The sequence below is a fragment of the Salvelinus fontinalis genome, chromosome 11 (genome assembly GCF_029448725.1).
Source record: "Salvelinus fontinalis isolate EN_2023a chromosome 11, ASM2944872v1, whole genome shotgun sequence".
Lineage (NCBI taxonomy): Eukaryota > Metazoa > Chordata > Actinopteri > Salmoniformes > Salmonidae > Salvelinus > Salvelinus fontinalis.
The window spans coordinates 15,544,759-15,572,731 of NC_074675.1; the positions used below are offsets into that span (position 1 = coordinate 15,544,759).

Below are 27,973 nucleotides of genomic sequence, written 5' to 3' on the forward strand. Positions count from 1 at the left end.
GGCAGTGGCAGATGTAGGCAGTGGTACTTACGAATGTGAGGTGAGGAATGGTAGTATGTGGTGCGTGTGCATAGTCTGACTGTGGGTGGAAGCAATATGCCTAGATGCGACTAGTCTGCGGCCGGAAACCAACAAGAAGAAGAAGAGACGAAGGGCGGAAGAGACGAAGTGCACTCCGTTGTGGTCCCTTCGCAGTGCTAGCTAACATGGATGCTACAATGGAAAACATCGAACACACGCTACCGCTATACTCTAATAATGCAAAAAAGAAAAGTAAAAAGAAAGTGAATTCAGAATACACATACAAATGTAAGTAGTCAATTTATTCTTTATATGTTTATTTCGGACTACAAATGAAGTAAGGAACTCCGAGCTAATTAGCAAGAAAGCTAGCTAACGTTACCTACAAAGGGGACATCATGGCGCCTTGTCTCGAATACTTGTTCGAGCAGATGCGTGCGTTGGCATCAGACGGTGCGATCCACATTTGTCCAACATTAGTCAAAATGTGAATGTTATTTAATTTCAATTACATTGTGATTGTAGTGATTTAAAACAAATATTTATTTATTTCAGTGTCTGAATATGAAACAATGGACTTTGTGAAATTGCGCGTATCAAATCGCTACATGTTTACGGGGAGGAGAAATGCCTCTCGACTGGCCTGGAGGTGAGTTCAGATACCTACCCGAGATCCTCCCAGTACACGTTTTGTTAAATACGTTTTTTCATTTTACCTGTCATTGAGACGAGTCAATGTGTGTTTTGAAATCGAAATGATCATTGTTTGTGTACCTTTTTTGTTGCAGGGCTATCCTCAAACACATGGGCTTGCAGGGAAAGATGACTGCCAGTCAGGCAATGAAAAAATGGGAAAATCTGAAGAAGAGATACAAGGTAGCAATTGCATCCTACATACACTACATATCCAAAAGTATGTGGACACCTGCTTGTCAAACATCTCATTCCAAAATCATGGGCATTAATATGGAGTTGGTCCCCCTTTGCTGCTATAACAGCCTCCACTCTTCTGGGAAGTCACTTCACTAGATGTTGGAACATTGCTGTGGGGACTTGCTTCAATTCAGCCACGAGCATTAGTGAGGGTGGGCACTGATGTTGGCCGATTAGGCCTGGCTCGCAGTCTGCATTCCAATTCATCCCAAAGGTGTTCGAGGGGGTTGAGGTCAGGGCTCTGTGCAGGCCAGTCAAGTTCTTCCACACTGATCTCAACAAACGATTTCTGTATGGACCTTGCTTTGTGCATGGGGGAATTGTCATGCTGAAACAGGAAAGGGCCTTCCCTAAACTGTTGCCACAAACCTGGAAGCACAGAATTGGGGGCCACTGGAACTAAGGGGCCAAGCCCGAACCATAAGAAACAGCCCCAGACCATTATTCCTGCTCCACCAAACTTTATAGTTGGAACTATGCATTGGGGCAGGATGCGTTCTCCTGGCATCTGCCAAACCTGTCCGTCTGCCTGCCAGATGGTGAAGCGGGATTAATCTCTCCAGAGAATGCATTTCCACTGCTCCAGAGTTCAGTGGCTGCAAGCTTTACACAACTCCAGTCGATGCTTGACATTGCGCATGGTGATCTTAGGCTAGTGTCCGGCTGCACGGCCATGGAAACCCATTTAATGAAACTCCCGACAAACAGTTCTTGTGCTGACATTGCTTCCAGGGGCATTTTGGAACTCTGTAGTGAGCGTCACAACCGAGGATAGGCGATTTTTACATGATACGTTTTTCAGCACTCGACGGTCCTGTTCTGTGAGCTTGTGTGGCCTACCACTTCGCGACTTAGCCGTTGTTGCTCCTAGATGTTTCCATTTCACAGTAGCAGCACTTACAGTTGACCAGGGCAGAAATTTGATGAACTGACCTGTTGGAAAGGTGGCATCCTATGACAGTGACACGTTGAAGGTCACAAAGCTCTTCAGTAAGTCCATTCTACTACCAATGTTTGTCTATGGAAATTGCATGGCTGTGTGCTTGATTTTAAACACATGTCAGCAACAGGTGTGGCTGAAATGGCAGAATCTGCTAATATGAAGAGGTGTCCACATACTTTTGGCCATGCGGTGTACCTCAGGATGGAAACCTTGAAATGGACCCTTTTAATAGGCATCCTTGTAAAGTTCTAAATAACCCTGCCCTAGAGACATCCTGTGCCTACTACTTTGTCCAAGCCTAACGTCTACTCAACTATTCATCAAATCCTTAATTATCTGACTACCTACTAATACTGTTTATCCTTCTTTTGGGGACAGGAGCTGAAGTACCCTCCCCCAGGGGTGCAGGTGTTCCCCCACAGTTGGCGTTGGTACGATCTGATGAGTGACGCAATGGAAGGGCGTCTGGCAGGCTCAGCCCCCATCATCGGCCCACTCCCCCCGGGCACTAGCGACAGTGATTTTCTCCCTGACGCCCGGCCCAGGAAGAGATCCATGATAGGCGGAATAGGGGTGATGGGGATGCACTGCGACCTGGATGAGATGGACACAGAGAGGGCGACCCTGGAGACCGAACGGGCGGCATTGGAGGGCGAGCGAGAGGTGATGGGGAGAGAGCGGATGGCGCTGGAGAGAGAGCAAGCAGGGCTGGAACGAGAGATGGCCAACCTGGACCGGGAGCGTGCCCAACTGGAGAGGGAGAAGGCAGCGGTGGAGAGGGAGAGGGGGCTGATAGAGAAGGAGAAAGCGCAGGTGGCCAGAGACAGGCTGGCTGTGGACAGAGACAGAGTTCTACTGGCGGAGGGTAGAGCAGCGGAGGAGAACGGTGCGGAAGGACAAAGCTGTAAAACAGGAGGACAGAGGGTGGTTGGGTCGTTGGAAAGAACCGAGAGATTCCTCAAGATGTTTGAAAAGTTGGTTGAACGTATGTGAAGAACAACTTCATGTTTGTTTACACTAGACTAGACTATTCAATTGGAAAGTAATTGGATATCATTTGTATTGGTTTTATTTTCTATGAATGTACAAAGTTTTCAATTACAAATCCTTTTTGTATTACTGTTCAGAGATGCCTATTGTTATCTGGGCTAGAAGTATTTGAACATTAACTGCCTAAACAGTTGTACTCAATCAGTTCATTTCAAAATCAGTTTGCAGTTACACACCTTACCGGTCAATTCTCAATTAAAATGTTAAGCCATTGAGGTCATCAAAACAACTTTATTCAATTGTGGTATTTCCATACAAAGCACTGTTTCTTCTTATTAACCCCCCCCCCACCCCCCAGTCATACAATAGTCTTGGTCTTTATTATAGGCTATTGTGGTCATAACAAGAACTTTGAAATGTAATATGCCAAATATTGCAGTTCATGTAAAAAAAAGTGACTTCAGAATATATTTTTATATTACAGTACAGACTTTACAAATGCTTGTTTAATTGCTTCTTTTATTGCATTGATATTCAATTTAGCGTTCCAGTAAGCTTCAATTCGTTTATGCTAGTATAATTGTTTTTAAAAAATAGTGTTAGATTTCTGTAATATAATTTTTTTTCCTTTACAAAAACATATTTAAACAATATTACTGGTTGTCATTGCCAGTCATGAACAGACATGAGACAATGTTTGATTGTTGGATCAATAAAATGTCACATTTTCATTGTCTTTTTTGTTTGCTTCATGTTGCTGAACAGTTTGGCTTTTGACAAAAAGTTATCTGGTGTGTATTTGTGTGTGTAGGAATGAGAGATACACCATCTCGCTCACTGTGTGTTATGTATGCGATCAACAACTGATCAGACTTAAGTTAGGGAAGGTAGGTAGTGTGTTCCGGTGTTTACTGTATGTGCAGATTGCAATTGAACTGAGACTGGACAACTTTTAGGATCTGTCCAGTAGGTAAGTGTGTGTATGGTATGTACATATGTCTCGTAGATGATGAGTTGAGCTGTGTAAAGATGTGTGTGTATTGATCAGTGTGTGGTTAGATGTGGGCTCCGATGGGGACGCGGGGCAGACACACATAGGCCTGTGGGGTCCTGCTGAGGTTGATGGGGTTGCCGTCCAGGCGAATGTCCTCCAGTGCGTTCCTGATGTAGTTGAAGTCTTTCAGGTTGCAGAACGTGTCCTCGTGTATCATCTGAATGTTGTTGCGCTGGAAAACAAGGCATTGGAAGTCTAAGAAAACACTGCCAAACAACACATTCATCTATGGGCCTTAAAACAACGAACTAATGCTTGTGTGAGATTCTGCACAGGTCTGACACAGTGCTGGAGAAAAGTATAGTTTATATATACAACAATTTGCCCTAATAACTGAGACTGATGGCAGAGAATTGGCCAGAATGTTTTGAAACAGCTTGCAGATAGAGGGGATACTGTTGTCAGTTGAGCAAAAACCCCTCTAGTCACCACCAGTGTACAGTATGGAGGTAATCCTATAGTTCCCAGATCACCCACAAGAGGGCAGTAATGAGGCAGGAGTGCAGGTACCTGTAGGTGCAGAGAGCGCAGGCTGTCCGGTAGGGGCACAGGGATGTGGTCGATGTGGTTGTCTGTTAGGTACAGGTACAGCAGACCCGTCATGTCCTAAACAAAACACATTGTTTACATTTAGAGTGGAGTCCTTTATGCCAGACAGTCTCTCCATACATCCCTGTTTTTGTTTCATCCCAGCACTCACACCTGATTCAACTCAAGGGCTTGGTGATTAGTCCAATAGGGGAATCAAATGTGATAATGCTGGGAAAAAGAAAATACATTGTTTGTGATCCTTGTCAGACCTACATACCTTGAAAGCCTCTTTGTGGATGCCTGTGGCGCCAATGTTGTTGTGGCTGGCGTCGATGAGGGTCATCACGGGCGGAAGGGCAGGCAGCTGTGACACTCCGTTCTCACGGAGCACCAGCTCCTCCAACACGGGCAGGCCGGAGAACGCATCATCAGCGATGGATGCAATCTCGTTGGCGGTCAAGTCGATCCTCTTCAGCTTGTCTGCAAGAGAGAGACGGTAAAGTACTCAGACTGTTCCACGTGGTTTCATTAATTGAAACAGCAGGAAATCTCACGGGCTGTGCCTTTAACATGTGACACCTACTCATCTGAGCGAAGTCGCCCTTGTTGATCTTGGTGATGTGGTTGTAGCGGGCGTAGAAGTGAGTGGTCTCTTTGGGGAGAGGCGGCACGCTGGTCAGCTTCACATCATCACAGTAGACAGAACCACCCAGACAGGTGCACAGCAGGCAGGTAGGCATACCTGGGACAGACAGACAGGACAAGGAAGTAAGATGGAGGTAGGCGATACATTTGAGAGAACAGTTGATAGGTCTGAGATGTTGTGTGATGAAGTTTAGGCCACCAGCCTTCGATGCAGTAACAATGGGTTTGTAGAACGGTGGAGACGTGTACTCAGTGTTGATATGATTTGTTTGTTTTACCTCTGCATCAAGAAATGTTGTCAAGTCTGGATTGGATGCAGCTTTTGATGTGACAAAGGTGTGCACATTATGAGGGTTGTTGCTGAGGTGCTATGGTTGAGGTGTAGTGCATTACCAATGTTAGACATATTGTGTAAATGGTGTTCGGGACAGGTTATAACACAGACGTTAGGAGAAGATGACGATAACAGATGTTACAGACTCATATCGTAGAGCAACTTGATAGTAAACACATGATACAGACAGACACATGATAGTGTTTGTGACAGGTAAGGACAAGACATAAGTTGTGTAACGGACATTACAGATACATATGGCTTCAACACAGTTTGTGATCAGTTTTAACAGGATGCACATACGATTCAATAACCCCATTCAATCAAAACCAGGGTTTCTGGGGTGAAATGAAAGAGACAACTCATATAAAGATATGAGAAAATAGGTTTCAATATGGGAATGTGATATACCCCATATACAGTATAGTGAAGTAGAATAGACCCTATAACCCCAGAAGCCTGGTTACAGGTTTTGATTGAATAGTTAGTGTTTGTGCTGGATACTGACCTTTAATGTCCAAGTCAACCTCTGGCAACCCAGAGCCCCCTGAGCCTACTGTACCTCCAGACTCCTGAGGGGTTTTCGGAGTAGTCAGGAGCAGTTCCTCCTCTTGTTAGAGATAGAGATGAGGTATTAAAGAGACAGGTTGGAAACAGCATGGACAGTGACACGACAACAAGTGCTGTTTGCCACGGTGAAGTCACAAATAGCAAGGGAGTTATGTTGTTGTCGTTGTTTATGACACATTTAACTGATTAAATTAGGTAATAGTTAAATGGAATCTTGGGAATGGATTGTGAGAGTTAATCAAATGATGTTATGTTGATATATGTTTAATATAAATACAGTTGAAGTCGGAAGTTTACATACACTAAGGTTGGAGTCATTAAAACTTGTTTTTCAACCGCTCCACAAATTTCTTGTTAATTAACAAACTATTATTTTGGCAAGTTGGTTAGGACATCTACTTTGTGCATGACACAATTCATTTTTCCAACAATTGTTTACAGACAGATTATTTCACTGTATCTCAATTCCAGTGGGTCAGAAGTTTACATACACTAAGTTGACTGTGCCTTTAAACAGCTTGGAAAATTCCAGAAAATTATGTCATGGTTTTAGAAGCTTCTGATAGGCTAGTTGACATAATTTGAGTCAATTGGAGGTGTACCTGTGGATGTATTTTAAGGCCTACCTTCAAACTCAGTGCCTCTTTACTTGACATCATGGAAAAATCGATTATAAATCAGCCAAGACATCAGAAAAACAATTGTAGACCTCCACAAGTCTGGTTCATCATTTGGAGCAATTTCCAATCGCCTGAAGGTACCACGTTCATCTCTACAAACAAAAGTAGGCAAGTATAAACACCATGGGACCACGCAGCTGCTCAGGAAGGAGATGCTTTCTGTCTCCTAGAGATGAACGCACTTTGGTGCGAAAAGTGCAAATCAATCCCAGAACAACAGCAAAGGACCCTGTGAAGATGCTGAAGGAAACAGGTACAAAAGTATCTATATCCACAGTAAAACAAGTCCTATATCGAACATAACCTGAAAGGCCGCTCAGTAAGGAAGAAGCCACTGCTCCAAAACCGCCATAAAAAAAGCCAGACTACAGTTTGCAACTGCACATGGGGACAAAGATCATACTTTTTCGAGAAATGTCCTCTGATCTGAGGAAACAAAAATATAACTGTTTGGCCATAATGACCATCGTTATGTTTGGAGGAAAAAGAGGGAGGCTCTGCACGGGGGTGGCAGCATCATGTTGTGGGGGTGCTTTGCTGAAGGAGGGACTGGTGCACTTCACAAAATATATGGCATCATGAGAAGGAAAATGATGTGGATATATTGAAGCAACATGTCAAGACATCAGTCAGGAAGTTAAAGCTTGGTCGCAAATGGGTCTTCCAAATGGACAATGACCCTAAGCATACCTTCAAAGTTGTGGCAAAATGGCTTAAGGACAACAAAGTCAAGGTATTGGAGTGGCCATCACAAAGCCCTGACCTCAATCCTATAGAAAATTTGTGGGCAGAACTGAAAAAGCTTGTGCGAGCAAGGAGGCCTAAAAACCTGACTCCGTTACACCAGCTTTGTCAGGAGGAATGGGCCAAAATTCACCCAACTTATTGTGGGAAGCTCGTGGAAGGCTACGCAAAACATTTGACCCAAGTTAAACAATTTAGAGGCAATGCTACCAAATACTAATTGAGTGTAAGTAAACTTCTGACCCACTGGGAATGTGATGAAAGAAATAAAAGCTGAAATAAATACATTTCTACTATTATTCTGACATTTCACATTCTTAAAATAAAGTGGTGATCTTAACTCACCTAAAACAGGGAATTTTTACTAGGATTAAATGTCAGGAATTGTGAAAAACTGAGTTTAAATGTATTTGGCTAAGGTGTATGTAAACTTCCGACTTTAACTGTAGGTATATTGGAACAGTGTTCTTAGCTGGAATTGGAGATTCATACTTGTCAACCACAAATCCTTTGAAAAGCATCTCTTGACCAGATTATTTGGTCACCTTCTCCTGTCCAAATACGGACATGGCAGCAGAGCATGCTTTCTGCTCAAAGTTTTCGGGACCTTTACCCCTGTTATCCTTACACATATGATACAATGGGTTGATACCATAGAGATCTGTTTTCTTATTATTTCTTTATTTGTTGGTACTTACCTTCAGGGTCAGGGATTAATGTGACCTCTGACCCACCAGAGTAGGAGCCTCCAGACCCTGAGGCCAATGAGGTGCCAGAGGCCCCAGACTCCCCAGAAGCACCCGATGCCTCCTGGGGGGTAGTGTCAGGAATGAGGTGCAGCTCCTCCTCTTATTAGAGCCAAGGGGAGGGGTTAGGAGACAGGTTAGTGCTTCTCATGGGATGGGATGGACTGTCAATCAACAATCATTCAATCAGACAATCAATCAATCATTCTCAAACATGGTTCGACAGTGGGTTATGTTGACAATGATTAGGAACTTATGGTAAGTAATGCAATGACAATGGTAGGACAATGAGTGACGTTTACAATGACAATGGTAGGACAATGACTGATGTTTACAATGACAATGATACTGTAAGTGACAAACAATTACACAGGGTTTACAATGACGACAAGTAGCAAGTCACAAGAAAGCATTATCAATCCACATTTAACCAGCACAAAGCAGTTAAATGAAAAGGCAAATTTAGAAATGCAATGAAATACCATATAGTCTTAGTGTATCAATCAGTGCTTGGAACTGTACTAGGTTCACAAGGCCACTATAGGCCCAACCAACTATCTGTATACTTATACAGTGTAGTCTGTATAAGTATAGGTACTGACCTCCAGATATAATTATTATTCCTGAGTCCCCGGAACCTCCAGAACCTCCGCAACCCTCAGCACTGGAACCCAATATGACCCCGGAACCCCCTGAGCCTATGAGGGTGCCGGAACCGCCAGAGCCCCGGGAACCAATAACCCCGGAACCCCCAGAGCCTCCAGAACCAAGATCCCCAGAGCCTCCAGAACCAAGGTCCCCAGAACCCCCAGAGCGTCCAGAACCAAGGTCCCCGGAACCCACAGAGCCTCCGGATCCAAGGTCCCCGGAACCCACAGAGTCTCCGGAACCAAGGACCCTGGAACCCCCAGAACCAAGATCCCCAGAACCTGCTGAACTAATTTCCCTGGAACCCCCTGAGCCTCCAGAAACCAAAAGGTCCCCAGAACCGGAAGCCAAAAGGTCTCCGGAACTCCCAGAACCTCCGGAAACCCCAGAGCCACCGGAACCTCCAGAACCCGCGGAACCCCCAAAGTCCCCGGAGATATGAAGAATGTCAATGGGACTCAGGCGCAGCTCCTCCTCTTGTTAGAGACAAGATTAGGTGTTAGAAGAGACAGGTTAGAGCAGTGGACCATGATTCAGTTTAGGGCTAGTGAGTCATGTTTACAATGATGATTAGGTGACATTACAAAAAGTTAATGAGATTTATGGTTGAGTACCACACATTTAACTAATGTCAGACAGTTAAATGGAACTCATGCATTTGGAAATGATGAAGGATGATTGTAAAAAGGGGTCGATTTGCATGGGTAGGCGTTAAGAGGAAAGGTTGTGTGTTATGTATCACTGTCAGTACTGGACACATACCTTCATCTCCCTGTGTGTATGGGTTCATAGTGTGAGGTGACAGAGTGGATGTGCTGTGGGTGTGTATAACTAATATACACCCTCCCTGTGTGTATGGGTTCATAGTGTGAGGTGACACGGTGTATGTGCTGTGAGTGTGTGTATGTGTGTATACAGACCTCCCTGTGCGTCGGGGCCCATGAGTACCCCAGACCCCCCTGAGCCTTGGGGGATGAGCTGGGGTCTTAGGGGCAACTCGTCCTCCTCTTCCTCCTCCAGTGATGCAGGGCCCCCAGGGCCAGGGTAGTTGTAATCTGGTGGGGCCAGTGTGCCAATCTCTATCTGTGGGAAAGACAGTGACAGAGGGAGTCAATGCTAATGCAGGAGGTGCGCCACCAGAGAGCGCCAGAGAACACCAGAGAGCGCCAGAGACCACCAGAGAGCGCCAGAGAGCGCCAGAGACCACCAGAGAGCGCCAGAGACCACAAGAGAGAGCCAGAGACTGCCAGAGAGCGCCAGAGACCACCAGAGACCACCAGAGACCACCAGAGACCACCAGAGAGCGCCAGAGACTACCAGAGAGCGCCAGAGACCACAAGAGAGAGCCAGAGACCGCCAGAGAGAGCCTGAGAGCGCCAGAGACCACCAGAGAGCGCCAGAGACCACCAGAGACCACCAGAGAGCGCCAGAGACCACCAGAGACCACCAGAGAGCGCCAGAGACAACCAGAGAGCGCCAGAGACCACCAGAGACCACCAGAGAGCGCCAGAGACCACCAGAGACCACCAGAGAGCGCCAGAGACCACCAGAGACCACCAGAGAGCGCCAGAGACCACCAAAGACCACCAGAGAACACCAAAGACCACCAGAGACCACCAGAGACCACCAAAGACCACCAGAGAGCGCCAGAGACTACCAGAGACCACCAGAGAGCGCCAGAGACCACCAGAGAGCGCCAGAGAGCGCCAGAGACCACCAGAGAGCGCCAGAGACCACAAGAGAGAGCCAGAGACCGCCAGAGAGCGCCAGAGACTACCAGAGACCACCAGAGAGCGCCAGAGACCACCAGAGAGCGCCAGAGAGCGCCAGAGACTACCAGAGAGCGCCAGAGACCATAAGAGAGAGCCAGAGACCGCCAGAGAGAGCCTGAGAGCGCCAGAGACCACCAGAGAGCGCCAGAGACCACCAGAGACCACCAGAGAGCGCCAGAGACCACCAGAGACCACCAGAGAGCGCCAGAGACCACCAGAGACCACCAGAGAGCGCCAGAGACCACCAGAGACCACCAGAGAGCACCAGAGAGCGCCAGAGACCACCAGAGACCACTAGAGAGCGCCAGAGACCACCAAAGACCACCAGAGACCACCAAAGACCACCAGAGACCACCAGAGACCACCAAGACCACCAGAGAGCGCCAGAGACCACCAGAGACCACCAGAGAGCGCCAGAGACCACCAGAGAGCGCCAGAGACCACCAGAGACCGCCAGAGGGCGCCAGTGAGCGCCAGAGATTACCAGAGAGCAGTAGCCTCACTTACCGAGTAGCAGGAGGCTTCAAAAGCCAACTGTCGCTCATGGACTGGAAGCTCTACGTCTTTTGGTCCAGCCGTGCAGAGTGTGAAGTACTGATTTTGAGTTCAATATCAGTAATCATCTCATCAGTACCAAATTTATGTCACAGTACAACGTTATGTATGACCATGCTGGTAATAAAGGCAATAAAGCTTAACAGCGACCAAACAAGAATGAAATATTTGGATACAACACGAGTAGCTAAAGAGTGCCCAGGAAAAGGACCAGGGACATGAGGACTTCTGGACATCCTGACTTCTACCGTTCAGAGAGAATAGAAGATCCAGAGACAGTTATAGTATCAGTCATTCACAGGTGTAGCATAACAGAGGCACCTCAGGGCTATGCTGTTTCACCTCAACCATTTATATACAGATGACTGGAGAAGCAACCAGGAACGGAGACACATCATTGTGTATGCAGATGACTCAGTCATGATAAACCTCCTAAATGATCATAACACTGGTAATGGCCAAGTAGTGGAAGACTTGGTGTATTGCTTCATATCTACAGGTGAATGTTGAAAAAACATTGAGGACATGAATATTGATTTGAGGAAGACCCTCAAGGGTTGTCCTCCCCCCAAAAACCCCAGCCAGGAATTGGAAAATGTGGATACAAATACAAATTTCGGACCACAAACTGAGATGAGAGAAGAATACAAGTGCAATCTGGGTAAAGGCACAACAGAAAGTGTTTTTAGTGGGGAAACTCCACCTTCCAACCAAGTAAACAAGACTATTCTCACCCTGTTTTATAGATATTTTATTACAGATTTCTCACTGTTACCACATTCTCCATGGTCTGTTGGTTTGTAAACATAACTGTAAAATGTTTGGTCAAAATTAACAGGATAGTGAGCATCAGTTCAAACATCACAGGTGTGACACAAACCAACTTTTCGCCACTATACAATAGGAACGTCCTCTAAAAATTAAACATAATTTTCATTAAAGGGGAAGTTCAGTATTTTACAATTTAATTTCCTCACCCTAAAAGTAGTCTATGGACCAGGGGAAACCATAATCCATGTTTAAAAAAGATACATGTAAAGACCTTTTCTGTGTGACGAACCATTCGACAACTTGTAAAATACCGAGCTTCCCCTTTAACTGACTCTTGTGGGTCTTCAACTTGGGGACTGCATAACCTGCACAGTAGGCTTACCTATGGCACTGGTGTCTTGGTAGGATGCTCTGTGACAATTAATTCCTGGGTCAAGTGACAGGATATACTCATAGGGGTCACATTCAGACAGTACATACAAACCAAAAAATGGAAGAATACGTTGCAAATGGAGAAGTTAGAATGGCTACAGTGTGAAAATGTTGGAAACATGTCAAACCTGACCCAGTTGAAATTGACTATGACAAATTGTAAAGAGGAATTATGCCATTTATGAGCAGTTTGTGTGTTTCATGTGGAATGATGACCACAGCAGGTGTTTGGTTTGTTTAGAAAGCAAATAAACAGTCACACTACATGGTAGTCCTACATCTAAAGAAAATCTCCTAAACTCAGTCACATCTTATCCTGTTGGCCTTTCACCTCTCCATGTTCTCACACTCCTCAGAACCCAATGAGGAGTGTGTGTGTGTCAGAATGTCAAAGCATTTCGGCTGAAATTGAACAAACAGATGGCCGAAATATGCAATGCCAAGGGGACATTTTGAAATCCTAATGGCAGAGTTTCCAGAGGCGGTCTTTGGCTGTAAGAGGGCCCCCATAGTATGTTCTGATAGTGCCTCACAGCAAAGCATGACGCACTCATTGTTTTAATACCAGTTATGATATCAACTGCAACTGCATCTATCTACTGTGCTTTAAGCCATACATCTCACCTCCTAAACTGATGAACATAATGCAAAACTTACAACACAGCTACATGTTCCTATGTTATGTAATGTGGAAGGGAGGGGTAAGAACTGTCATTCTTGTTTGTTTGTTTGATGTTATATCTGGCCTATGTCACCTGACCACAGTGTATTTTCTTGCATGTAAAGCAAATATCTGAAAATCAGACAATAAAGAAATATCTACTCTCAACTAATGTTAAGAATGTGATAGACACTTCAAGGGGTACCTGCCTTCATTGTCCTTGCTATTCAGCAAACCACCATAGTAATGCCATGCAGTTCTATTATTAGCCACACAGGGGCGCTAAAACCCCACAATGTGCAAAAGGTAATATTTAACTCTCTTACACCCATGGGCTGATTCTATCTTCCAAAAGAGGGAATGGTCCTTGTGGAACCAAGAGACACATGGTAGCTGCAAAAATGCATATTTCACTCCACCAATTTCACTCCACCAATGTCGAGAGAAGCTTTCAACTTTCATTCCAAGTCAGGCAGATTCCTAACCTGAGGTAGCCTGAGACTAAAGGCAACTTACCACAAAGTGTATGTTGCTGTATAATGACATTCCTAAAAGTAGATACACATTTATATGCAAGGAAAGGCATGTACAGTAAAATGGGGACGTTTGTAAACGTAGCCACGTAGAACGGCTATGAAATTGAAAATGCACGTCTTGAGAGTTTGGCAGTGGCAGAGTTTACGAGACAACAAGGTAGGCCTTTGAGTAGTCTTGCACAGAGTTAGTTTGCTTGCTGCTGATGCCCCTCCTCCTCCCCCAAAAAGCAAACATCCAAACTCGGGGGAAATGAGAGGCGAAAGCTTGGCTACCCCAAAAAAAAAAACTCTGGGAAACAACGTGGAAATACAAAAAGTTCCATAATGTGAAATAGAAGAGCTGATTTGAGACATACAGATCACTCTTGCTCACTCACAAACATTATTTTCTGGTCTATCTCACCAATGCATCTCTTTAGAAACTTCACAACTCTAGAGAGATCTTTGCATAATACCATCACTCTTCCAAACCAAGCTGTGACACCCTAAAACACGTCACAAAACCAACCAAGGAATCCCATTTACCACAAAGTCCTAGCCTCACAGAATGGTTTATATGTTAGGTCATTGTCAGAGTGTACACCACATATGATCACCCATTTGGATGTAGTTTATTTTCACAGATAAAACTAGTAAGTTAAAACAATGTGCAGGAAGCGGCTAAATGGGTTAGTCTAGGAGTCTTCTAATTGTCAGACAATATCAGGCCTGTTTAGGACCAAGAAGATATACAATGGAACCCAAAACCGGCAAATGGAATGAATCACTTTAGAATATGTGTATTGGTACTCCATGCACATAGGGGTCAAGTGGTATGTTGGAAAGTGCTTCTTGACATATAAACAAGAAATTTAAACAAATACGGTGCATTCGGGAAGTATTCGTACCCCTTCCATTGTTTCACATTTTGTTACGTTACAGCCCTATTCTAAAAAAATTCTCATCTATCTATACACAATACCCCATAATGAATTTTTTTGGGGGTGTGTGGAATTTTTAGCAAATGTATAATTAAAAAAAATCTGAAAATACCTTATTTACATAAGTATTCAGACCCTTTGCTATGAGACTCGAAATTGAGCTCAGGAGCATCCTGTTTCCATTGATCATCCTTGAGATGTTTCTACAATTTGATTGGAGTCCACCTGTGGTAAATTCAATTGATTGGACATGATTTGGAAAGGCACACACCTGTCTATATAAGGTCCCACAGTTGACAGTGCATGTCATAGCAAAAACCAAGCCATGATGTCGAAGGAATTGTCCATAGAGCTCCGAGACAGGATTGTGTCACGGCACAGATCTTGGAAGGGTACCAAAAAATGTCTGCAGCATTGAAGGTCCCCAAGAATACGGTGGCCTCCATCATTCTTAAATGGGAGAAGTTTGGAACCACCAAGACTCTTCCTAGAGCTGGCCAAACTGAGCAATCGGGGGAGAAGGGCCTTGGTCAGGGAGGTGACTAAGAATCCGATGGTCACTCTGATAGAACTCCAGAGTTCCTCTGTGGAGATGGGAGAACAACCACCAATCACCAATTAGGCCTTTATGGTAGAGTGGCCAGATGGAAGCCACTTCTCAGTAAAAGGTACATGACAGCCCTCTTGGAGTTTGTCAAAAGGGACCTGAAGACTCTCAGACCATGAGAAACAACATTCTCTGGTCTGATGAAACCAAGAATGAACTATTTGGCCTGAATGCCAAGCGTCAATACTGGAGGAAACCTGGCACCATCCCTACGTTGAAGCATGGTGGTGGCAGCATCATGCTGTGGGGATGTTTTTCAGTGTCAGTGACTGGGAGACTAGTCAGGATTGAGGGAAAGATGAATGGAGAAAAGTACAGAGAGATCCTTGATGACAACCTGCTCCAGAGCGCTCAGGACCTCAGACAGACGCATGGTTTCACCTTCCAACAGGACAACAACCCTAAGCACACTGCCAAGACAACGTGGGAGTGGCTTCGGAACAAGTCTCTGAATGTCCTTGAGTGGCCCAGCTAAAGCCCGGACCTGAACCCGATCGAACATCTCTGGAGAGACCTGAAAATAGCTGTGCAGCAACGCTCCCCATCCAACCTGACAGAGCTTGAGACGATCTTCAGAGAAGAATGGGAGAAACTCCCCAAATACAGGTGTGCCAAGCTTGTAGCGTCATACCCAAGAAGACCCGAGGCTGTAATCACTGACAAAGGTGCTTCAACAAAGTATTGAGTAAAGGGTCTGAATACTTATCTAAATGTGATAATTATATATTTTTAATAAGTTAGCAAAAAATTATAAAAACCTGTTTTTGCTTTGTCATTATGGGGTATTGTGTGTAGATTCATGAGGGAAAAACTATTTAATCCATTTTAGAATAAGGCCATAATGTAACAAAATGTGGAAAAAGTCAAGGGGTCTGATTACTTTCCGAACGCACTGTATGGGTTCAATGGCAGGCATATGGGACTGTACACACATGTACATCTGTATACATACGTTCCATCTGCCTTTGTGTAATGTTCTGTGTGTCTTTTTCAGGGCCCACTACAAAGGCCAACTTCGCTCAATGATGTCTTCATGATAACACAAGATACATTGCAGCCACACTGCAAAACATGTCAATCTCACGTAGATTTTTCTGTTGTATTGAGATAAGGAAGAAAAACATGACTTGTTTTGAGTTTCTCTCACTCACCCAGAAAATGCATTTACTTTTTTTGGTTGATTTTGCTTCCGCAGGAAATACAAGATAATTCAGACTTGTTTCAATCCTGTCAGTGCACTAAAATAATTTCCCTTGGTAAGACATCAAGTTAATGCATTCTAATGGTAAGAAATACAATATCTATGTAAGATCAAAACATTTTGCAGAGCGCTTGTTTACAATATGTTGTCCATTGAAAGGCTTTCTGCTATAAAGCTTGGTGACCTAGTTACACGTGATGAAGGACTTAAACACTTGCTTAGCTCCCTGGGCTCACGTTTAGGGTTTAGCTAAGTGGGCTAATAGGGACTTGTGGTGCCCAGATGACCTGGGTTCAGCATGCGTGACCTATAAGTTGATGAAAACACTAATCCCTGTCCATGTGCAGCAACTGCCAATCACAAGGTCATAGGTCACCTGAGCGATCAGAGGTACACGTCTGTTTGTTTTCAAAGCAACAGCATAGACTTTAATTTGAGAAATAGCCGAAACAATGGCAAAGTTGTCATGTATTATGATATAATAAATAAAATGCATATGCAATGATTGTATTTAAAAAAAAATACTTCTGGATCTTACATGGAATTGCAGTATAGATCAGACCGCTAAAATATTTAAAAGTAAAATTTGAGATAAGCTTGATTTAACTTTAAATTTGAACTTTTGGGACTATTCTATTGCTTATATTGTAACGGAAAAACTAAATGAAGTGCAGCTCAAGTATTTGAAAGTGTTTTCCATACCTGGCTGTATTTGACCCAGGTCTGCTATTAACATCTTTAAGGACACCACTAGAGGCTAATAACAATCAGGTATAAACAGAATAAAGCTACGGATTTTTACTACATAACTTCACTTGTTTTCCAGGAGTGGCCCCTAGCACCGTCTCTAAAGCTGCTATTCTGAAGCTGCTTAGAGGTACCATTTAAATAGACCAAAGAGAGCATTACAAGCTTCTATTTGCATGTTGCTGATGCAATGTGACCTGTGACCTATTCACAACAGACACATACTTTACAGTGCTCTAAACCAAGTCAGCTCCTGTTCTAGAAGTGTCTGCAAAGAGCTTTAAATGCACCAGATCAGTAACTCTGGCCTTGGATTACAGTTTACAGGAGAAAAGTTTGACGCTTCTTAGGGTTATGGTTAGAGGAGCTGCAGAATAAAGAAAGGCAACAGAGAGCTGGAAAGAGAAAGCAGAGATCATCATTGAGTCTCCTCTGACTTGGTGAGGGAGGACTCCTTCCAGTCTGCATGATGCCCTTTCCCACTCTACATCCTTATTCCTAAATCTGCCCTCTTACCCTTCAGTAGCCTACTGTATCAAGGGTAAGCGCTGCCACACACTAACAAATATTCTATAATCTCACTAAAAATGTTAATCATGTGAGAGCGATCTAGAATATATTTTCCCCAGCACACACACCACTGAAGAGAAGGTCTGAAGGGAACTGCTGGAGTTTTTCCTGTCTTCTATCTACACTATTGTCAAGGGTTTGTTTTCTACTGTATCAGTTTCTCTTAACCCTGAATCAAGGCTTTTGGATTACATGCACTATACTCCCTCTGTCCTGTTTATACTGAGAAGAAGAGTTTGAATTTGGACAATGTAAATGAGATATAATTAGCTGTAATTGCTAGAAATTAAATTTGGTAATTCAACAGATGTGATTATCCAAAACAATACGCACACACACACACACACACACACACACACACACACACACACACACACACACACACACACACACACACACACACACACACACACACACACACACACACACACACACACACACACACACACACACACACACACACACACTCTATGCATTAACATCACCGTCCTCCAACAAACTGAGCCATTAGAACATTCTCTGAGATTGCACATTGATACACCAGCAGACTAATGAAAGACTACAACATTGTTTTGTACACAGATCCCTCATGTCATAATTGCCAAATGTGCATTGGATTGTGGGACTGACTTGGATGGTGGCATACCACATCGGGTTCAGTTTAAATGGTTTGGCTCAAGGGGAACTAGTCGAAAATCTGATCCCGCTGTTTAGCCTCATGCCAGCCTGACATTGTTTTGGCATCCTGTCTTTGTTACAAAAGAAAATAAACAGGAACATTGGCTGAAATAGGCTGTTTTAGTGTTCTCTGTCCAAACCGGCATTGCAGACTAGTTGCAACACATCCAACTTGGGCCGTTGAAGGCTACTTCTGGCATGGGCAGTGCTCTCTCTGCTCACTCTCCTCTTTCCGCCATTTTGGACTCATTTGGGTGCTTTTATTGTTCAGATTGTTTAATGTCCGACAGAACCCTCTGGCCCACTTGAAACCCTTTGGGTTCTGGCTAGCACAGAGCAGTTTGGCCCATTTTAGCATGCCGATGTCAGACCTGGGCCAAATATGGGTTAGAAATGAACTTAACAACAAGGGCTATAATATCCTTTGCCACATAGGCCATCAGTATCTACAGGCTACTGTAGAAGGTACTAACACCTCTCACAAACAGCAACGCCACTCATTTACTTTGACCCATACTTGCCATACTAGTTCCATGTCTAATCTAGCTACATTCCTATCCTAACTGTATCCCTTCCCCAGCCCTTTATGAATACAATGTATGCATGTGAGTTGAAAGGCTTGAACCCTGCAGCTGCATTTATTTATTTTATTTTTTATTAAACTCGGCAAGTCAGTTAAGAACAAATTCTTATTTACAATGACGTCCTACCCCGGCCAAACCCGGACGACGCTGGTCCAATTGTGCGCCGCCCTATAGGACTCCCAATCACGGCCGGATATGATACAGCCGTATTGCTCAATGCATACATTTCAATCTATTAGATTTAATTAGATGTAATTGCTTGAAATAAAAATGTGGTAATTTAACAAGTGATTATCCGAAGCAACACACATACACACACGCCCACACGCACACGCACACGCACACACGCCCACATGCACACACATTCTGCATTAACATCACCTTCCTCCATCAAACTGAGCCATTAGAACATTCTCTGAGATCATGTAATCTGCAAAACTCATCAAATTTGAATCACTCTCATTAGAGAAAAAAAAGTTATGATATCATATACACATTGATAAACCAACACACTAATGCAAGACTAGAGTATTGTTTGTAGTCTACAATCTAATCCCAAAAGGGGGAATACACCTGTTTTCAGAGGGAGATTGAGTACCTGACTCTCTTTTCGACATAGATGAATAAAATGGCATTGTATGCATTATTCTCTGTCTGAAGGCAGCAAACAGCTGGAGGCAGGGCTTTCTCCTATAGAGCTCCATTTTTATGGAACGGTCTGCCTACCCATGTGAGAGACGCAGACTCGGTTTCAACCTTTAAGTCTTTACTGAAGACTCATCTCTTCAGTGGGTCATATGATTGAGTGTAGTCTGGCCCAGGAGTGTGAAGGTGAACGGAAAGGATCTGGAGCAACGAACCACCCTTGCTGTCTCTGCCTGGCCGGTTCCCCTCTCTCCACTGGGATTCTCTGCCTCTAACCCTATTACAGGGGCTGAGTCACTGGCTCACTGGTGCTCTTCCATGCCGTCCCTAGGAGGGGTGCGTCACTTGAGTGTTTTGAGTCACTGACGTGATCTTCCTGTCTGGGTTGGCGCCCCCCCTTGGTTTGTGCTGTGGTGGAGATCTTTGTGGGCTATACTCGGCCTTGTCTCAGGATGGTAAGTTGATGGTTGAAGTTATCCCTCTAGTGGTGTGGGGGCTGTGCTTTGGCAAAGTGGGTGGGGTTATATCCTGCCTGTTTGGCCCTGTCTGGGGGTATCATCGGATGGAGCCACAGTGTCTCCTGACCCCTCCTGTCTCAGCCTCCAGTATTTATGCTGCAGTAGTTTATGTGTCGGGGGGCTAGGGTCAATCTGTTATATCTGGAGTACTTCTCCTGTCTTATCCAGTGTCCTGTGTGAATTTAAGTATGCTCTCTCTAACTCTCTCTTTCTCTCTTTCTTTCTCTCTCTCGGAGGACCTGAGCCCTAGGACTATGCCTCAGGACTACCTGGCATGATGACTCCTTGCTGTCCCCAGTCCACCTGGCCGTGCTGCTGCTCCAGTTTCAACTGGTCATTTATGAACATTTGAACATCTTGGCCATGTTCTGTTATAATCTCCACCCGGCACAACCAGAAGAGGACTGGCCACCCCTCATAGCCTGGTTCCTCTCTAGGTTTCTTCCTTGGTTTTGGCCTTTCTAGGGAGTTTTTCCTAGCCGTCGTGCTTCTACACCTGCATTGCTTGCTGTTTGGGGTTTTAGGCTGGGTTTCTGTACAGCACTTTGAGATATCAGCTGATGTAAGAAGGGCTATATAAATACATTTGATTTGATTTGATTGTAGCTGAGGAAAAATGTTCACTGAGCCCATCAAGTCATGTCTACAGACACAGCAATTGCAGTATTTGACTCCAAATGCTACACGGCTGTAATAGCCTTAGATGTAATCTAATAATCAGAGTTGAGAAGCATGGAACCTCTAATCTCACCCAACTCAAAACTCAACTTCTCCTTTCAACCATTGCTCTTCATAGAAGAGTTAATTAGATGTCTCTCAAAAATGTTCAAGACTCCCTAGTTTCAGTCCATGCATACAGTACTATCCATCAGTGCCAATCAATCCTTGAGGGGGAGTGAACGAGTGCAGTTTGGAGAGAAGGGGGAGGAAAGGGATACATGGAATTGGGCCAATGTCACGACTTCAGCCGAAGTTGGCTCCCCTGCCTGTTCAGGTGGTGCTCGGCGGTCATCGTCACCGGCCTACTAGCCGCCACCGATCCCTTTTTCGTTGTCTGTTTGTTTTGTCTTATTAGTTGCACCTGTGTCTATTTGTGTGCTTGATGGGCTTCCTTATTTAAAGTACGTTTACCCGCCCTTGTTTTGTGCGGGATTATTCTTGTGTTACGTGTGTGCGTTATTTCGGTGTGTTCGTGTTCTAGACCTGGTACCCTGTGTTTTGGGTGGTCCATTTATTTCCGCGCCCTGTGTTGTGGGCTTGCTTTTGTGCCGTATTAAAGTGCACTTTTCCCTGTGGAGCTCTCTGCTCTCTGCGCCTGATTCTTCCTCACACACCTAGTCCCGCGTGATAGCCAAAGTGACAAGTGTTGAAAACTGCAGTCAGCTATGAGCATTCAAACTAATAAGCAGGAAACTTTTGAGGTTCTATCTGACATTTTGGTCAAAAAAATTTATATTCACAAAGAGTTGCTCTTTAAGTGGTCTTTCACAAGTAAATTTACAATATAATACAAAAATCAGAAAGTTCTATCAGCGCAAACAGCTGTTCATTTGGTGCTATAAAGTTCAATATGCAATCCAATCACACAATGCTGGGTTGTCAATCAAAAATAATTGTATGTGACTGTATACTTATTGAGTCATGAAAGAGGAAGACATCACAAAACAGTTCTGAGATCTGGGACTTGAAAATACAAATGATCTCAAAACGATACATTTTGCAGATAAAAACATATAGTCCCAAGTCCTTGGGTATTGAACTCTTCCAATGATTCAGTAATGCAGATTCCATCATCGAGGCTCAGGATACTGTAGGGTGTGCGCCATAATAAGTCCCCATCAAAGAATTAACACACCATCTTCCACAAGATAGAATGTCAATGCTTTATCCACCAACTTACATGGCACTTTGACATTGACGTCTGAGTCGGGAAATGGAGCTAGCAAAGTGCAGGCAATATCAACCAAGGCAAAACAGTACTGTGATACGTACAATCTACAAAATTCTAAGTAATACATTCACCTTCAAAACATAGGATGTCTATGATGTGAGATTCCTTCCTCTGTCACTGACCTGTCATAACTGTTTTTTAAGTTTCTTTCATCTATTGTACCGATTAGTGATTGCTTCAAGGACGTGTAGATAGAGGGATACATTCTTAGAATTTTCAAACGGGGTCGGAGGTCAAATCTCAGCATCTCTGTCACCCATCCCTCCAATTTCCCCCCAGTATCTTACCTGAGGTTCATCAATAGTCAGTCCATCTTCATAATCATAGACATCCCGATTCTCCAAATTCAAGTTTTCTAGATCCACATCATAATTGGAGCTGTCGTACGAGTCTAATCCCACCTGCCGGGCAAATCTGGGGTTGGCCACCACTGCTTTGAGGACGAAGAGTCCCAATATGAGCCTCGCCAACATCCTCATAGTCCACCTGGAAACACAGGACGCGAGAGATATGTCAACCAAGCACTGAACACAGAGAGTGAGATCATGAACCCTGAACCCAACCTGAACATTGATAAAGAAACATTTGATGAAGCGTTCATAGTACACAAAGAAGACATATTGATTAAACCTTCAGTATATTTTATTTTACTGAGGAAACGGGATTTTTATATTTTTTTTACTGAGGCTTAGATTAAAACATTAGCATAATCTTATGAACCAACCATAAGAAAGTAGTGGGCATTTACACTACCAGTCCAAATTTTGAACACCTACTCATTAAAGGGTTTTTCTTAATTTTTACTTTTTACGAATCATAGTGAAGACATCAACACTATGAAATAACACATATTGAATAATGTAATAACCCAAAAAGTGTTAAACAAATCAAAATATACTTTATATTTGAGATTCTTCAAATAGCCACCCTTTGCCTTGATGACAGCTTTGCACATTCTTGGCATTCTCTCAACCAGCTTTATGAGGTAGTCACCTGGAATGCATTTCAATTAACAGGTGTGCCTTCTTAAAAGTTAATTTGTGGAATTTCTTCTTAATGCGTTTGGGCATATACAGAAGTTAGCCCTATTTGGTAAAAGACCAAGTCCATATTATGGCAAGAACAGCTCAAATAAGCAAAGAGAAATGACAGTCCATCAATACTTTAAAACATGAAGGTCAGTCAATACGGAACATTTCAAGAACTTTGAAAGTTTCTTCAAGTGTAGTCGCAAAAACCATCAAGCGCTGTGATGAAACTGGCTCTCATGAGGACCACCACAGGAATTGAAGACCCAGAGTTACCTCTGCTGCAGAGAATAAGTTCATTAGAGTTATCAGCCTCTAATGAACAAATTGCAGTCCAAATAAATGCTTCACAGAGTTCAAGTAACAGACACATCTCAACATCAACTATTCAGAGGAGACTGCATGAATCAGGCCTTCATGGTCTAATTGCTGCAAAGAAACCCCTACTAAATGACACTAATAATAAGAAGAGACTTGCTTGGGCCAAGAAACACAAGCAATGGACATTAGACCAGTGGAAATTTGTCCTTTGGTCTGGTGTCCAAATTTGAGATTTTTGGTTCCAACCGCTGTGTCTTTGTGAGACGCAGTGTGGGTGAACGGATGATCTCTGCATGTTTATTTCCCACCGTAAAGCATGGAGGAGGAGGTGTTATGTTGTGGAGGTGCTTTGCTGGTGACACTGTCTGTGATTTATTTAGAATTCAAGGCACAATTAACCAGCATGGCTACCACAGCATTCTGCAGCAATATGCCATCCCATCTGGTTTGGGCTTAGTGGGACAATAATTTGTTTTTCAACAAGACAATGACCCAACACCACTCCAGGCTGTGTAAGGGCTATTTGACCAAGAAGGAGAGTGATGTAGTGCTGCATCAAATGACCTGGCCTCCACAATCCCCCAAACTCAACCAAATTGAGATGGTTTGGGATGAGTCAGACCGCAGAGTGAATGAAAAGCAGCCAACAAGTGCTCAGCATATGTGGGATCTCCTTCAAGACTGCTGGAAAAGCTATCCAGGTGAAGCTGGTTGAGAGAATGCTTAGAGTGTGCAAAGCTGTCATCAAGGCAAAGGGTGGCTATTTGAAGAGAAAATAAAATATATTTTGATTTGTTAACACTTTTTTGGTTACTGCATGATTCCATACGTGTTATTTCATAGTTTTGGTGTCTTCACTATTATTCTACAATGTAGAAAATACTAAAAATAAAGAAAAACCTTTGAATGAGTAGGTGTTCTAAAACTTTTGACCGGTAGTATGTATGGCAAAGGCTGTATCATCCATCCTCAATCTTCAGAGACAACAAAGGAAGTCACAAATGTCGTTGCTATGTCTTCACTACATGTCATGGCATTCCTACAATGCATATACTGTATATGCAAGCCTTTGAATTTCATAAAACGCCAACACACACATTGGAAAGTCACATCTCTGCATTAGATACAGCTCTAATAGCCATGGAAACCAATCATATCCAAAGGAAAAGGATTTGTTTGCCCATGTTACAGTATCTGCAGGGCAATTTCATGGTAACAGAGTGATGCTGAGACTAAAATGTATGTCAAACAAAAACCAGTGATTGTAAAGTTAAACAACCCATTCAACTCATTGGATGACTTATAACAATTTCCACAGAATTTTTTATGAAAACACATTTACTTGAAGAACTTTGGTAACAGAATGGCGGCACCAACAGCACAAACAGTCATTGTTACCAAATTTTGCATCTGCAATGTTCTTCGAGTAAAGGTTTTTTGTTGTTGTGTGGAAATCATTAAAAGCAGTCCTTGTGCATATGGTTTGTTTAACTTTGCAGTCATTGGTTTTGTATGACAGATTTGAAAGAGTCTCAGCATCACTCCGTTACCAACGGAGGGGTGTGCTGTGGGTCCGGTTTGGACGTTTGATTGGTAGAACACACTTTTGAGGTCAGGGAACTCAATTTTCATTTCCAAGGTACAGACAGCCCAAATAGATTAAATATGAGTTCCCCAAATTCCCCTGAAACCTCCTTCCTTAAAGCCCGGAGCTCACTGTTGGAAGAGGTGGTGGCCATCTTGGTTTTAATCATTGGCTGCCTGTGGTGTATCAAAGGTGAAGGGTCAGAGTTGATCTGGTAAGTGCTGCTGTACCTGCAATTGTATTCAGTGGTGTCGTGGGAACATGTTTTTTTGCTGAATCTTCCCAACACATTGGTTTACAAGGTGCTGGGAAATATGGGTTGTTTCCCCCTGTTCATTTTTGGGGCATTTTGTCTTACTGCTGAATCACTATTGTTTTTAATTCCCTACTAGAAAATGTCACAACATTTTGAATATGTTATCATAAGAAGTTTTTGTTCACTTGAATTGGTGAACATTTATCATGTGTGCTCTCTCTCAGCATGTCCTAAACTCCCTGTCTGCCCTGTACTCTGCTGCTAGCACTGTCTCTCTGTCTCTCTGTCTCTCTCTCTCTCTCTCTCTCTCTCTCTCTCTCTCTCTCTCTCTCTCTCTCTCTCTCTCTCTCTCTCTCTCTCTCTCTCTCTCTCTCTCTCTCTCTCTCTCTCTCTCTCTCTCTCTCTCTCTCTCTCTCTCTCTCTCTCTCTCTCTCTCTCTCTCTCTCTCTCTCTCTCTCTCTCTCCACCTCCTTGGACGAGAGCTTTGATGCTAGCTTTCAAACTTAATTCCCCACGCACTCCACACAAACAGTAACAATGTCTGACACGACCATCTGTAGGTTATAGAGGACTATCTCTGGACACTAAAATAAAATAGTAAATTCCAGACTGACTGTTGGCTGTGAAGTTGATACCGAGCCCAGAAAAAGAAAAGGCCAGTCTAAATGATGTTCAGTAGATCATTGACAGCTACATTCTGTCATGTGTAGAAGGACCAGACAGCAACGTGTGAGTGCAGCCTCTACAGCAACACAGGGCCTGACTTTGGGCTGAACTGAAACAGGCCGGACAAAAAAGGCCCTGGAAAACGAGAGGAGAGAGAGAGTCCTTTAGGCCGGCAGGGAAACGGAGAGCGAGGGAAGAGAGAGAGTCCTTTAGGCCGGCAGGGAAACGGAGAGCGAGGGGAGAGAGAGGAGTGCGAGAGACGTGGATGAGACACTGGCCCTCAGGGTTAGCTGGAGAGAGTGAGGGAAAATATCACTGTGAGAGAGAGAGAGAGAGAGAGAGAGAGAGAGAGAGAGAGAGAGAGAGAGAGAGAGAGCTGACTCGCCCCCTCGGCCTTCACAGAGGTTCTTTATGAGTCCACGTCCCGGCCTGTCTCAGCACTCACACTCGAAATTCCACCGAGGTTTGTGGACAGGATGGTACTGAGTTACGACTGCAAGGAAAACCTTCATTCAATGTGCACACACACAAACTTGCAGACACACACATACACTTAAACACTGACTCACACAAACACCACCCTCACAGAGACACACACACCTATCTTTCAGAAAGAACATTGAGTCTCTATTTTTGGGATGAGTGCTGATAAAAAAATAACAGCTTATTTTAGTCATAAATCCATTATTTGTTGATATGAGGTAGAGAGCCATCTAAATGTGGTTTTATACCTCTGCTATTTACAACAGCACACTTTCTACTCTTTATTGGTGCATAGAGGAAGGTCTGGGATCTGTCAGTTTTCATAATGTCATGAAACCATGACAACGCATGGCAACGGTGAACGAGGGACTATACTAAAGACAGAGGCTTGCTTTTATACACGCCATCACAGCACACAGTGTGTGTGTGTAGCCTACAGACTGCTTCTGTGTTTTGCTTGGCTCTGCGTTGGCCATTCCTGATATTCAGTGATTTGACAGTTTTTCTTATTCTTCCCAATAGCTGGAAGCAAAGCTGATTTATTTTTGACAGACTTACATACACAAAATTAGCAGAGAGACTAATTTGTGCAAAACTACAAAAGTACAATCAATTACTGTAAATTGAAATTCAGGCAAAATTGTCCCAGTGTTACTAGATCAAAATATGAATAGACCAATTGCCAAATATAATATCTCCAATCTCTTCAACCTGCTGATTCCAATCCAGGGTGCCAATTTCCCTTTAACCCCAATGGTTATTAGAAGAGATCAAAACACTTGATGCAACGCGCTAACAATCCAATTAAAGGATCCAATCAAGAACGTGCTTAACTTCATCCCTAAAAAGTATGTCAGCCACTGCTCTGTTCAGTATGAAATTTGACATCGGATCAATTGTTAAGGTCCCAATTGGGGACGTGTCAAAAGTGCCGTCTCTACTCCTCGAAGTCCCCTGCTCGCCCATACCTGAACGGTCACAATTACCAAGCCAGTTGTGCACTAAGCAAGAAATAGGGAAACACTCAATAAATAAATAGAATTACTTGATATGATCAAACCAAGAATATATGTACAAATCCCAAAGCAATAAAAAAAATCTAATATCAAAACCTCTATCAGCAATTAACCAACGTGTCCATGCACTGCACAAACCCCTGTGAACAGCACTTTTTAGAGGGGTTCATTTTGCTAGAGTGCCTTGCAAATCCTGCATACTAAAACCCATAACCCATAGTGAAGATAGCACCCAGAAGGCTCACCTCTGTCTCCTGTTTTCTTGAATGGTCCCTTCAGCCGTGATGGAGATGCTGAGGGCTAGGGGACCTGGCCAATGGTGAGAGGTTGCTCAGAGTGCCGGGAAGAGAGAGGGTGGGTGTGTATAGGTGTGTATGTGTGGGTGTGTGTAGGTGTGTATAGGTGTGTGTAGGTGTGTGTGCTCTGGCAGACCAGAGCAGTGTGCCCTACCTTGCGCGTGTGAAGGTAGAACTGAGAACGATCGGAGGGGAGCGGATTGCTTTTGGTCACTCGGACTTGGGCTGTGCACCCACTCCGTACCATGAACACTTTTCACACACACACACACACACACACACACACACACACACACACACACACACACACACACACACACACACACACACACACA

The 27,973-nt window shown here is 43.8% G+C and overlaps 2 protein-coding genes across 2 annotated transcripts; one reads left to right on the forward strand and one right to left on the reverse strand.

The window, feature by feature from the left end:
• Nucleotides 1-3,616, forward strand: LOC129865145 (uncharacterized). The gene is made up of 4 exons (XM_055937654.1): nt 1-309; nt 577-670; nt 810-897; nt 2,276-3,616. The coding sequence occupies exons 1-4, from the start codon at nt 105-107 to the stop codon at nt 2,888-2,890; spliced, it is 1,002 nt and encodes a 333-aa protein (XP_055793629.1). The 5' UTR covers nt 1-104; the 3' UTR covers nt 2,891-3,616.
• On the reverse strand, nt 3,159-27,845 carry LOC129865146 (uncharacterized PE-PGRS family protein PE_PGRS54-like). The gene is made up of 10 exons (XM_055937655.1): nt 27,588-27,845; nt 22,275-22,473; nt 9,760-9,922; nt 8,794-9,315; nt 8,144-8,293; nt 5,960-6,061; nt 5,056-5,214; nt 4,750-4,952; nt 4,452-4,547; nt 3,159-4,113 (listed from the first exon to the last, which is right to left on the reverse strand). Exons 2-10 carry the CDS (start codon nt 22,464-22,466, stop codon nt 3,943-3,945), a joined length of 1,758 nt encoding a protein of 585 aa, XP_055793630.1. The 5' UTR covers nt 22,467-22,473; nt 27,588-27,845; the 3' UTR covers nt 3,159-3,942.
• Nucleotides 27,846-27,973: the final 128 nt, after the last annotated feature.